The sequence below is a fragment of the Acipenser ruthenus genome, chromosome 12, assembly GCF_902713425.1.
Source record: "Acipenser ruthenus chromosome 12, fAciRut3.2 maternal haplotype, whole genome shotgun sequence".
NCBI lineage: Eukaryota > Metazoa > Chordata > Actinopteri > Acipenseriformes > Acipenseridae > Acipenser > Acipenser ruthenus.
In genome coordinates, this window is record NC_081200.1 from 42,690,951 (window position 1) to 42,703,566 (window position 12,616).

The window sequence follows — 12,616 nt, forward strand, 5'->3', positions numbered from 1 at the left end:
TATCAGGGCTACAGGCAATTAAGAATGAAGGAACAGGAGATAGGAGGGATTTAGTACAGGAGGTAATGTATGTAGTGTCGGAATGTGCGTGTTTAGGATTGCATGTGGATTCCAGCGCATACAGGAATAGAAGGGAATGAGAGGGCAGATGGGTCAGCAAAATTGGCAGTGAAGAAAGTGAATGTGGGTATGGATGTTCATTATGGGTTAAGGGAGTATTATAAAGCAATAGAAAAAATTATAGTGGATGAATGGCAGAATATGTGGAACGGGGGACAAAAGGGCGTGTAGAATACAATACAATCATAGCAGAGCGGTTTCATCCACATGGAGCTGCGCTGTTTCTGTACATGTGAACTATGTCGGTGTGGTTCATATATTTCACTTGACCACAAGTTATGTTCTTTATTTTGAAACGTTTAAAAAGCTTAATTAAAAAAAAAATGTTAATTTGTTGATGCTCCTCCAAAGATTAATGCGACAGAGAAAGTACATTTTCTTGCCTGCGTACTTCGCTTCCCATTTTTTAAAATTATTATTATTTGTTTATTTAGCAGACGCCTTTATCCAAGGCGACTTACAGAGACTAGGGTGTGTGAACTATGCATCAGCTGCAGAGTCACTTACAACTACGTCTCACCCGAAAGACGGAGCACAAGGAGGTTCAGTGACTTGCTCAGGGTCACACAATGAGTCAGTGGCTGAGGTGGGATTTGAACCGGGGACCTGCTGGTTACAAGCTCTTTAACCACTGGACCACACGGTCTTATTAAAACAAACCGCAGAGTCGAATGAACACATGATGCTACAGTAACTTCCTTCTAACCGGTGAAAACACTGTTTGGAGGTAGCACCTGTACGCGTTACAAAATTACCAAAAAAAGAACATTTCTACAGTCCCGCTGTAAGGATGTGGATCACGATTCTGCACATAAATTACAGTCCCCTTTTTACAACGATTATTTAAGAACGTATACCAATTCATGTTGGAGATATTTTGTATTGACTTGCGAGTCGCTGGACTGTAGATGTCATTGTCTTAATGACATTTGAACAAGACTATCCGTTCTGGACGCAGCGCAAAGGAATATCCGCCTTTGACTTCCCGAGCTCGGCAACTCTACAAAATCACCCCACCCTAGAACCAAACCTAACCCAATACCTAACCATTAAAAACCACCTGACGCCCTCAGTACACTCCAGTGAATATTAATTTGTGTTGCTTTCCAGTCTTCATGCGCACCCCCGTCTTAGCTCCGCCTCTTTATGACATCATTGTCATATCCTTTTCAGTATCCGTGCTGGTAACCCGGACGTTGTCACGACCTGTTTTTTTACCTGACAATCCAAAGCATTGAAGAGGTTTGATGAAACATGAGATCAGAAGTAAGGGTGGCAGGTAAAGAGGGATGAACACCGAGGGGTGCTGTATTCACCAGCGGCGGGGTCGAGAGATAATACCCAGACAGCGGCTGTGGACAGGACAAGTATCCGCGGAGAACTGAGGGAAGCAGACTGACCGCACACGGCTCCAGAGCGAAGGACAGCTTGTCGAAGCGGGCTGCTTCATCGAGGTGACGGTCTCAACATCCATTCATTAATGTACGTAGCTTTTCCCAGTCACAGTGAAGCATGCAGTTGGATGCTAATAGAGAGAGCTGGGTTAGCCGCACTTACCTTATCACTGAATTCATAGTTTGATAAAGTTATAATTAAAACTTTTCACTAAGAAATTCGGGGCTGGCTGTTTCAATTTAAAAATGCTCTAGTGGGTACCAGCGGTCTCCTAACTGTGTCGCTAATGCCACTCTGGAGACCGCGTGTTGGTACGGATTTATAGTGGCATGATCGCATTTAATACGTTCTTACATTTTCACATTGTTCTGCCATTAGTGTTTCTAAAACAAGCTGTTTTGTTAGACACTTCCGGTAGATAAACCGCTGAACTGGGGTTTGTGTAAATGTCCCTTTTCACTGTGATATGACACGCCGCTGCCCCGCCCCCTTACACGTCAGCGGCAGCGCATTTCGTTACTCGGTGCTGAGATTCCACTCAAAGGATTCCTGACCCTCGGCCGCAGACCCCACGGACCAGGGAAGCTAGTGACCAAGTTGTAGAGTCTTGTAAGTACTGCGTGGCATTAATACACCCCTCTGTTGTGTTTTAAGGGTTGACAGGTATCCGTGTGCTGCCGAAATTCAGCCCGACGCCAGTTACTTGATGTGAAAGGTAAGAGAAATGAACAAGATTTAGATTGAAATGAAAGTGCCAGACCATATATAACTGAGTTGGGCAGTGTTGGAGGTGAGAGGCTCCAGCTTATCAATATATTTTTCAATTCTACTAGAAATGTCATGTCTGCTTGTAAAAACAGGTTGAACAGGTTGTTTTATGTACAGTAGTTGTTTTTCAAAAGCAGTGTTAAAAGGTGTGGTGCACGGCACACACAGATCATAAGATTCAAGTTGAACAGGTTGTTTTATGTACAGTAGTTGTTTTTCAAAAGCAGTGTTAAAAGGTGTGGTGCACTGCACACACAGATCATAAGAGTCACGAAACTAGCAGTTTCGTGGTGCACTGCTCCTGACAGCACTCCTGTACTGGCAGGATTTCTCATTGCACTGCTCCTGACAGCATGCCTGTACTGTACTAGCAGGATTTCTCATTGCACTGCTCCTGACAGCATGCCTGTACTGTACTAGCAGGATTTCTCAATGCACTGCTCCTGACAGCATGCCTGTACTCCGAGCATCCCAGCACCCCTAGTTCTGGCAGGCTTTGAAATGGGAAGAGGGGTGTGTCAGAATGTGCGTCACAATCTCTCTTCTTGGTGAGGGTGTAAGAATTAGATAAGGACCTGGATCTTTTGTTTTCTATGGGCTTGCACCACTAATCGTGTGAATGTTAAAGATTAACCAGGATGAACCCCTCAGCCAGTGTTAGGTATATCCTTCTGGAAGACTGTATTTTACACCAAGCAGTTATGGTCTTGCATTGTGACAGGGTGGGGTAGGTCCAGATTCTTAAACCTCTTCACTCCAAATTGTCAGTTTAGGGTTAAATTTAGGAAAAACGTTTAAGTGATCCGTTGGATGTAGCCCTGTGTGACAGAGCAGCTCTGACAGCATTAAAGTGATCCATTGCATGTAGCCCTGTGTGACAGAGCAGCTCTGTGACAGTAGATTACTGTTCAGTAGGAATGTTATTTTTAAACCTGGTTGATGTGTTTAAGAGATGGTTTTCACTTCATACATTTCAGTGTTAAAATGCTTTTTTGTGCAAGCACACAGTATTTAAAAGCTGCACTTTGTGCAAGGTCTTGTTGTACTGGCTGCTTTTGGTGACGGAGGGTTAACGTTTGGAGCCCAAGCCATTGTCCTCACACATGCATTCTTGAGTTTAAGGGCTCTGCGTGCACGACTCACTACCCATGCATGAGAGCTGAGGCAGCCCAGCAGGCAGCATGTGTCTCTGATATGGGACAGCAATACCAAACCTTTTCAGACAAGGGAAAAACGGAATGCATGTCCAACACTGTGAAGGTTAAATGATGGCACTGATTGTGAAAGTCTGCCCTTCCATGTAGATTGGTGTGTAAGCTGCTCCTGTTGTTGCTTGCAGGGCAGCAGCAGCACCATGCCTGTGAACCTGAAGTTCCTGTCTCTGGGAGTCCTGGTCTTCCAGACCACCAGCCTGGTCCTGACCATGCGCTTCTCTCGCACGCTGAAGGAAGACGGGCCCCGGTACCTGGCTTCATCCGCCGTCGTCGCTGCGGAGCTCCTGAAGATCGGGGCCTGTGTTCTACTGGTCTTCAAGGACACTGGTAAGGTTCGACCTCGTCCCTTTTTTAGGGAGTGTTCTTCACCATGCATGCCTCTTTGGATGGAACTGCAGGGGCTTCAGATTCTACTCTTGAACACTTATCCAGTGTAACAAAGGATCATTGTCATGCAGTGTGCTTGTTTGTAAGGATCGTGGTATTGCAGTGTGCTTGTTTGTAAGGATCGTGGTATTGCAGTGTGCTTGTTTGTAAGGATCGCGGTATTGCAGTGTGCTTGTTTGTAAGGATCGCGGTATTGCAGTGTGCTTGTATGTAAGGATCGCGGTATTGCAGTGTGCTTATTTGTAAGGATCGTGGTATTGCAGTGTGCTTGTTTGTAAGGATCATGGTATTGCAGTGTGCTTGTTTGTAAGGATCATGGTATTGCAGTGTGCTTGTATGTAAGGATCGCGGTATTGCAGTGTGCTTATTTGTAAGGATCGTGGTATTGCAGTGTGCTTGTATGTAAGGATCGCGGTATTGCAGTGTGCTTGTATGTAAGGATCGCGGTATTGCAGTGTGCTTGTTTGTAAGGATCGTGGTATTGCAGTGTGCTTGTTTGTAAGGATCGCGGTATTGCAGTGTGCTTGTATGTAAGGATCGCGGTATTGCAGTGTGCTTATTTGTAAGGATCGCGGTATTGCAGTGTGCTTGTTTGTAAGGATCGTGGTATTGCAGTGTGCTTGTTTGTAAGGATCGCGGTATTGCAGTGTGCTTGTTTGTAAGGATCGCGGTATTGCAGTGTGCTTGTTTGTAAGGATCGTGGTATTGCAGTGTGCTTGTCTTGGATTCAGTAAGGGCTGCATGTGTGTTTGTAAGGATCGCGGTATTGCAGTGTGCTTGTTTGTAAGGATCGCGGTATTGCAGTGTGCTTGTATGTAAGGATCGCGGTATTGCAGTGTGCTTATTTGTAAGGATCGTGGTATTGCAGTGTGCTTGTATGTAAGGATCGCGGTATTGCAGTGTGCTTATTTGTAAGGATCGCGGTATTGCAGTGTGCTTGTTTGTAAGGATCGTGGTATTGCAGTGTGCTTGTTTGTAAGGATCATGGTATTGCAGTGTGCTTGTTTGTAAGGATCATGGTATTGCAGTGTGCTTGTTTGTAAGGATCGCGGTATTGCAGTGTGCTTGTTTGTAAGGATCATGGTATTGCAGTGTGCTTGTTTGTAAGGATCGCGGTATTGCAGTGTGCTTGTATGTAAGGATCGCGGTATTGCAGTGTGCTTGTTTGTAAGGATCGCGGTATTGCAGTGTGCTTGTCTTGGATTCAGTAAGGGCTGCATGTGTGTTTGCTGTTGTTTTCAGGCTGCAGTTTGACGGCGCTCAACACAGTTTTACATGACGAGATTGTAAACAAGCCAATGGAAAGCCTGAAGCTGGCCGTCCCAGCAGGGATTTACACTCTACAGAACAATCTGCTTTATGTTGCCCTTTCCAATCTGGATGCAGCCACTTATCAGGTATCCGTCTCGTTCTGCTGGTTGAATGGAAACGTCAAGCTGTTTGTAACCTGAAGGAGCATCTACTGAATGTGTCTTTAATGCCATTCCCACAGGTCACATACCAGCTGAAGATTCTCACCACAGCTCTATTCTCGGTGTCAATGCTTGGAAAAAGTTTAAATATTTATCAATGGCTCTCCCTGGTGATTTTAATGACCGGAGTAGCGTTTGTTCAGGTATGGATTTGTAGATTTGTAATTTTATTAGTATTATTATTTTTATATATAAATGTTTTGGAACAGGTGCAATGCTTGGTTTCCTCAAATGCATTTGTTCTCATTTGTTCTCATGAATTACAAAGCGGTATGTAATTCAGTATGTTTAATATTTCATGCAAGATCTTGAAACAAATTCTAGTGAAGATGCATGAATGGAGTTGTGGATGACTTACACTTCCCTTAGTCTGAATGTCTAGTGCTTCTCAAGAGCTCTCAGTCAGTTCAGTCCCAGGATTGTTTTTCCAGTGTGTACAGATTTCCAGGGGTTCATTTTTCAAAGCTTGGAATCTGGATAACAGTGATCTGGATTTTGTAATCCTACAATTTGATATTGAGATTACTTTTATCTGGATCATTGTGATCCGGTTTTTCAGAAAATGAAATTTATAATTAAAGTTCGGGAGGAGGGGCATGCACCAATCTCCGCATCACCAAATTGAATCATTCAATTTACACGTCAGCAATTAATTCCTGCTAGCATTATAAATCCCCTTTCCACTTACCCCTTGTATGCGTTTTGATTCATTTGTAACCCACCACCTTCCCCCATCTCTCTAGTTCAATTGGGGGGGTCTCTGCCTCGTCCTCATGGCCAGGCGTGAGTCCTCAATCCAAGTTAGGTTTGATGCCAAATTAATGTTTTCTACGGAAATGTTTTTGTTTACAGCTATCGCGTACATCGCATTTCTTTTAAATAAATAGTTTAAATCAAATAAATTTGTGTGATTGGTGTTTTGTCCCGAACTACTGAAATTACAATTACGATTACGAAATCCATTTTTTTTTTTATAAAGTAATTTTGACCACAAAATATAGGATTACAAACTCTGGATCAGTGTTCTCCAGATCACAAGCTTTGAAAAAACAGCCCCAGCAGTATAAGACGTATGTGGTGCTGGCTGGTTAGTAAGAGTGTGTGTGTGCGTGCGTGTGTGCGTGCCTGCGTGCGTGCGTGCGTATGCGCTCCCTCCCTCCCTCCCTGCTCACACTGCTGATAAAGCCTCTCTGTGTGGATTGTGTGTGCATGCGCGCGTGCGTGTGTGTGTGTGTGTGTGCTCCCTCCCTCCCTCCCTGCTCACACTGCTGATAAAGCCTCTGTGTCTGTGTGTGTGCGCACATGCGCTTCCTCCCTCCCTCCCTGCTCACACTGCTGATAAAGCCTCTCTGTGTGGATTGTGTGTGTGTGTGTGTGCTCCCTCCCTCCCTGCTCACACTGCTGATAAAGCCTCTCTGTGTGGATTGTGTGTGCGTGTGTGTGTGTGTGTGTGTGTATGTGTGCGCTCCCTCCCTGCTCACACTGCTGATAAAGCCTCTCTGTGTGGAGTGTGTGTGTGTGTGTATGTATGTGTGTGCTCCCTCCCTCCCTGCTCACACTGCTGATAAAGCCTCTCTGTGTGGAGTGTGTGTGTGTGTGTGTGTGTGTGTGCTCCCTCCCTCCCTGCTCACACTGCTGATAAAGCCTCTCTGTGTGGATTGTGTGTGTGTGTGTGTGTGTGTGCTCCCTCCCTCCCTGCTCACACTGCTGATAAAGCCTCTCTGTGTGGATTGTGTGTGTGTGTGTGTGTGTGCTCCCTCCCTCCCTGCTCACACTGCTGATAAAGCCTCTCGTGTGGATTGTGTGTTCAGTGGCCCTCAGACTCTGTGGACTCGGCTCAGAAGGACCTGTCCACAGGCTCGCAGTTTGTAGGACTCGCGGCCGTGCTGACAGCCTGCTTCTCCAGTGGATTTGCTGGGGTTTATTTTGAGAAAATCTTGAAGGAAACGAAGCAGTCTGTGTGGATTAGAAACATTCAGCTTGGTAAGCTTCTTCTCTGCATTGTAAAATGACACGGCGTTACTGAAGCTATGCACATGTACTTTTGTTTATGTGCTGTGCAGATTGAGTCACTAAGCCCGTCTCTGTGCAGGTTTGTTCGGTGTTGTATTTGGGCTCATGGGCGTCTATGTGTATGATGGGGAGCGAGTGCAGGAGCACGGGATGTTCCAGGGATACAGCGCTCTCACCTGGGCCGTCGTGTCACTTCAGGTACTGTTCTCACTTGGATGATCCACAGCCTCATTCTACACACTTGAGAATTAACCTGATGTCTCTTCAACAGGGTGGTGCCACTTCCTTTCGTATGAATATGCTTAAAGAAACCAAGCGTTTCCAACGTGTGCCACAGAGCCAGTCTATTCAGCGTGTGCCACAGAGCCAGTCTATTCAGCGTGTGCCACAGAGCCAGTCTATTCAGCGTGTGCCACAGAGCCACCACAGAGCCAGTCTATTCAGCATGTGCCACAGAGCCACCACAGAGCCAGTCTATTCAGCGTGTGCCACAGAGCCACCACAGAGCCAGTCTATTCAGCATGTGCCACAGAGCCAGTCTATTCAGCGTGTGCCACAGAGCCACTACAGAGCCAGTCTATTCAGCGTGTGCCACAGAGCCACCACAGAGCCAGTCTATTCAGCATGTGCCACAGAGCCAGTCTATTCAGCGTGTGCCACAGAGCCACCACAGAGCCAGTCTATTCAGCATGTGCCACAGAGCCAGTCTATTCAGCATGTGCCACAGAGCCACCACAGAGCCAGTCTATTCAGCATGTGCCACAGAGCCAGTCTATTCAGCGTGTGCCACAGAGACAGTATATTCTCAATAGGGTAGAGCACGCTGCTGTCCATTCATGTGTCTCCTGTTCTAATGGTTTGTTATATTTCCTTTTTCTAGGCTTTGGGAGGGTTAGTTATAGCAGCTGTCATTAAATATGCTGACAATATTTTGAAAGGATTTGCAACCTCCCTATCCATCATCCTTTCTACACTGATTTCATATTTCTGGTTACAGGATTTTGTGCCAACAAGGTGAGTTATTTCTAAAAGTCTTTTTTAATCCGCTTGTTAAAATATGAAGTCCCAGCAGATCTGAGCTGTAAATTGACAGCGACGGTCTGTGACGTCCATAACCAACCCAAACGTACTAAAAGAAGATCTTCTAAACCCTGCATTCAGCCCATCACATAGCGTTACATATTGTAAACCCTGCGTCCAGCCCATCGCATAGCGTTACATATTGTAAACCCTGCGTCCAGCCCATCGCATAGCGTTACATATTGTAAACCCTGCGTCCAGCCCATCGCATAGCGTTACATATTGTAAACCCTGCGTTCAGCCCATCGCATAGCGTTACATATTGTAAACCCTGCGTTCAGCCCATCGCATAGCGTTACATATTGTAAACCCTGCGTCCAGCCCATCGCATAGCGTTACATATTGTAAACCCTGCGTCCAGCCCATCGCATAGCGTTACATATTGTAAACCCTGCGTCCAGCCCATCGCATAGCGTTACATATTGTAAACCCTGCGTCCAGCCCATCGCATAGCGTTACATATTGTAAACCCTGCGTTCAGCCCATCGCATAGCGTTACATATTGTAAACCCTGCGTCCAGCCCATCGCATAGCGTTACATATTGTAAACCCTGCGTCCAGCCCATCGCATAGCGTTACATATTGTAAACCCTGCGTCCAGCCCATCGCATAGCGTTACATATTGTAAACCCTGCGTCCAACCCATCACATGCATAGGGTTGTGACGTTGGGGTATCGCTTCACTCAGAAAAGGGACAAATGTGTCCTTGCAGATCTGCCATGTTCCATGTTAGTATGTGAAGTGCAATTGAAATATTCTAATTTAACATTGTGGTGTGTTTTTTTTCAGTGTGTTTTTCTTTGGAGCAGTGCTGGTAATAGCAGCTACATTTTTATATGGGTATGAAGCCAAACCTGCAGCTGATCCAAGCAAAGCATGAAGAACAGTGTGAGGGTCTGTAGGAGTGCAGCCGCATGGAAACTGGAAGCTGCAACATGTACAGCAAGACTGCGTCGCAGAACCCTGTGGAGCCGTGTGTTCAGCACATCAGAGCAGCCCTCTGGGTGAAGAACAAGCACAGGGGATAATGACAAGAGGAACGCAGAGTCTTCAACAACCACAATATTATAGAAAAAGAGGAAAACATTTTATAAATGCTCCTCGAAGCATACAATAACAAACCTCCATTTTAATCTTGTGGTTTTAAAATGATTCTATTAAAGTGAAAATGGTATGGTGGAAAAAATGGGTGTTTGCTAAAACAGTGCTATTATAAAATATGCACACATCACTGTGCAGCTATTATAAAATGTGCACACATCACTGTCACTGTGCAGCTATTATAAAATGTGCACACATCACTGTCACTGTGCTGATATTATAAAATGTGCACACATCACTGTCACTGTGCTGATATTATAAAATGTGCACACATCACTGTCACTGTGCAGCTATTATAAAATGTGCACACATCACTGTCACTGTGCTGATATTATAAAATGTGCACACATCACTGTCACTGTGCTGATATTCTAAAATGTGCACACATCACTGTCACTGTGCTGATATTATAAAATGTGCACACATCACTGTCACTGTGCTGATATTATAAAATGTGCACACATCACTGTCACTGCTGATATTATAAAATGTGCACACATCACTGTCACTGTGCAGCTATTATAAAATGTGCACACATCACTGTCACTGTGCTGATATTATAAAATGTGCACACATCACTGTCACTGCTGATATTATAAAATGTGCACACATCACTGTCACTGTGCAGCTATTATAAAATGTGCACACATCACTGTCACTGCTGATATTATAAAATGTGCACACATCACTGTCACTGCTGATATTATAAAATGTGCACACATCACTGTCACTGTGCTGATATTATAAAATGTGCACACATCACTGTCACTGTGCTGATATTATAAAATGTGCACACATCACTCACTGCAGCTATTATAAAATGTGCACACATCACTGTCACTGTGCTGATATTATAAAATGTGCACACATCACTGTCACTGCTGATATTATAAAATGTGCACACATCACTGTCACTGTGCTGATATTATAAAATGTGCACACATCACTGTCACTGTGCTGATATTATAAAATGTGCACACATCACTCACTGCAGCTATTATAAAATGTGCACACATCACTGTCACTGTGCTGATATTATAAAATGTGCTCACATCACTGTCACTGCAGCTATTATAAAATGTGCACACATCACTGTCACTGCAGCTATTCTAAAATGTGCACACATCACTGTCACTGCAGCTATTCTAAAATGGGCACACATCACTGTCACTGCAGCTAATGTGCTCACATCACTGTGTGGCAACCGCCACACAATGTGCTGCAAGAAGCGTAGCACCTGCGCATTCTTAAGTGAATGCCAGTAAGCCTGGCCAGGCAATCTAGTTATTTCATGACAGCGTTTTTAATTAGCTCATTAATATTTCGCCATACATACGTGTATATATAATCTATTTCCTTGCCTGGTTTAAAAATAAACTCTTGGGGCAATTATTGTTTTAGTTCGTGTGCTGGGTACATTTGTTTATATTTGGGTTAAAACGCTATGGTCCGAGACTAATTAGTTTTAGGTATTTTGGCCATTACTGTTTTCCGTAATTGGGGGCGGAGTTTCCTTTGGTTAAAAGCTCGAGATAGGGTATAAAAGAGGGTTTTTGAAAGTCTGTTTAAGAGAGAGAATAAATACGGAGTTATTAGAGACAGAGAGATAACTTGCAGGTAACCTGTTCAAACGGCAGAAAAAACGAGTTAGTCTGTATAGCATGCTTCTAGTCGGTGTTATGTCAAACAACCGTGTTTTGGTTTTTACCAGTTTCTATAGCGGGTTCGACTAATACTAGTAGGTTGGCCCAAAGATGCACCTGGCGATCCTGCCTCTATGGCGAACACTGCTCAGAGCGCTCTGTGATACTCATGAACTTGGCAGTTTTCAACTCGTTGTATAATTAAATACAAATCACCTAAGCACCATCTTTACTAGTGCAATAGCTATTAGCACACGCTGCTCAGTGCTCTTTGGGCAATACTTCTGTTTTGGGGTCCTATTTTTCTTCCAGCTGGTTTGATTTATATATTTACTTTGATACTTTACTGCTTTTACGGGACAACGGAACGAGAGAAGATAATCAAGCAAATGGCGACTCCCAACATTGTATGAACTGGAGGACTTGCACACGGATTCATCATAACCGGGTGAGATCGAGCCTTTTTTATTTTTTGCTGAAGTTTGGATTACAAATATTTTTTGAATGGCCATTCAGGTTTTTGTTTGGAGAGTGTTCTTTTGGGATTGCTGGATTGTTGTGTATATTTTTTTGGTTTGTTTTGTTACGTTCTGGGTGCGTTTTAATATCAAGCCCGGGACTGAAACATTTAAGTACTCATACACTTGGATATAATTATTGCAACTGCGTGGGCCATAGAATGAACAGCCTGATTATTGGTTGGCCTGCCTGTATTTTTTTGTTGTCTCCTTCCCTCTTATTTTTTTTTTCTTTTTTGTTTACTCAAGTTCCCACAGCGAGGCAGATTATTAATGGTTTTGCTATACATTGGTATTGTGATTATCGGTACAAAGGCCTGTTTATATAATAAATATATATATATATATATATATATATATATATATATATATATATATATATATGTGTTTGTCTTTTCCAATTGCATTTTTATGTGATTAGCATTGCAGTGTTGGTGTGCTCCTTGAAGGATTATCTAGAGAGATACTGGGTAGTTTCTTCTACTAATAGTTTTACTGGATATTGTTTGCTCTACCAACCTGGATATTTAGTTTGCTTACCATTGAGTCAGGGTTGATATTTGCCAGATTTCTGATCTTAAGACTTACTGTTCTGATTACTCCAGGGTACACCTGTGCTTAGTACTATATACAAATAGACATAATAAACCTATCCTGTTTAAAATTTACTCCCTTGGTTCTCGTGAAATCCTTGTTTTTTGCTGTACTGATTTACTTGCTGGGACTGTAGTATTGAATGTTTTATGCTCGGTGCTAGTATACACTTATGGCCTAGGTGTTTGGTTATTGCACACTAGGTAAGTTTGTTACAACTGTCACTGCGCAGATATTCTAAAATGTGCACACATCACTGTCACTGCGCAGATATTCTAAAATGTGCTCACATCACTGTCACTGCAGCTAA

The 12,616-nt window shown here is 43.7% G+C and overlaps 1 protein-coding gene across 5 annotated transcripts; it reads left to right on the plus strand.

Annotated features, from left to right (window-relative positions):
• Positions 1-1,287: 1,287 nt before the first annotated feature.
• Positions 1,288-12,380, plus strand: LOC117973208 (UDP-N-acetylglucosamine transporter). 5 transcript variants are annotated; one of them, XM_034924668.2, is made up of 9 exons: positions 1,288-1,602; positions 2,170-2,230; positions 3,628-3,824; positions 5,127-5,281; positions 5,377-5,499; positions 7,168-7,339; positions 7,449-7,567; positions 8,250-8,383; positions 9,240-12,380. In XM_034924668.2, exons 3-9 carry the CDS (start codon positions 3,638-3,640, stop codon positions 9,328-9,330), a joined length of 981 nt encoding a protein of 326 aa, XP_034780559.1. In that variant the 5' UTR covers positions 1,288-1,602; positions 2,170-2,230; positions 3,628-3,637; the 3' UTR covers positions 9,331-12,380. The 5 variants fall into 5 exon arrangements, with proteins under 5 accessions (XP_034780559.1, XP_058891240.1, XP_034780557.1 ...); XM_059035257.1 differs by having other exon boundaries at positions 1,288-1,574; XM_034924666.2 differs by having other exon boundaries at positions 1,289-1,602; positions 3,623-3,824.
• Positions 12,381-12,616: the final 236 nt, after the last annotated feature.

Excerpts from the sequence above, each read along its gene's own strand:
- LOC117973208 (XM_034924668.2), top strand. The coding sequence starts at position 3,638 with ATGCCTGTGAACCTGAAGTTCCTGTCTCTGGGAGTCCTGGTCTTCCAG. Across the intron at positions 3,825-5,126 it reads ACTGGTCTTCAAGGACACTG|GCTGCAGTTTGACGGCGCTC; the intron begins GTAAGGTTCGAC and ends TGTTGTTTTCAG. Across the intron at positions 5,500-7,167 it reads CCGGAGTAGCGTTTGTTCAG|TGGCCCTCAGACTCTGTGGA; the intron begins GTATGGATTTGT and ends TTGTGTGTTCAG.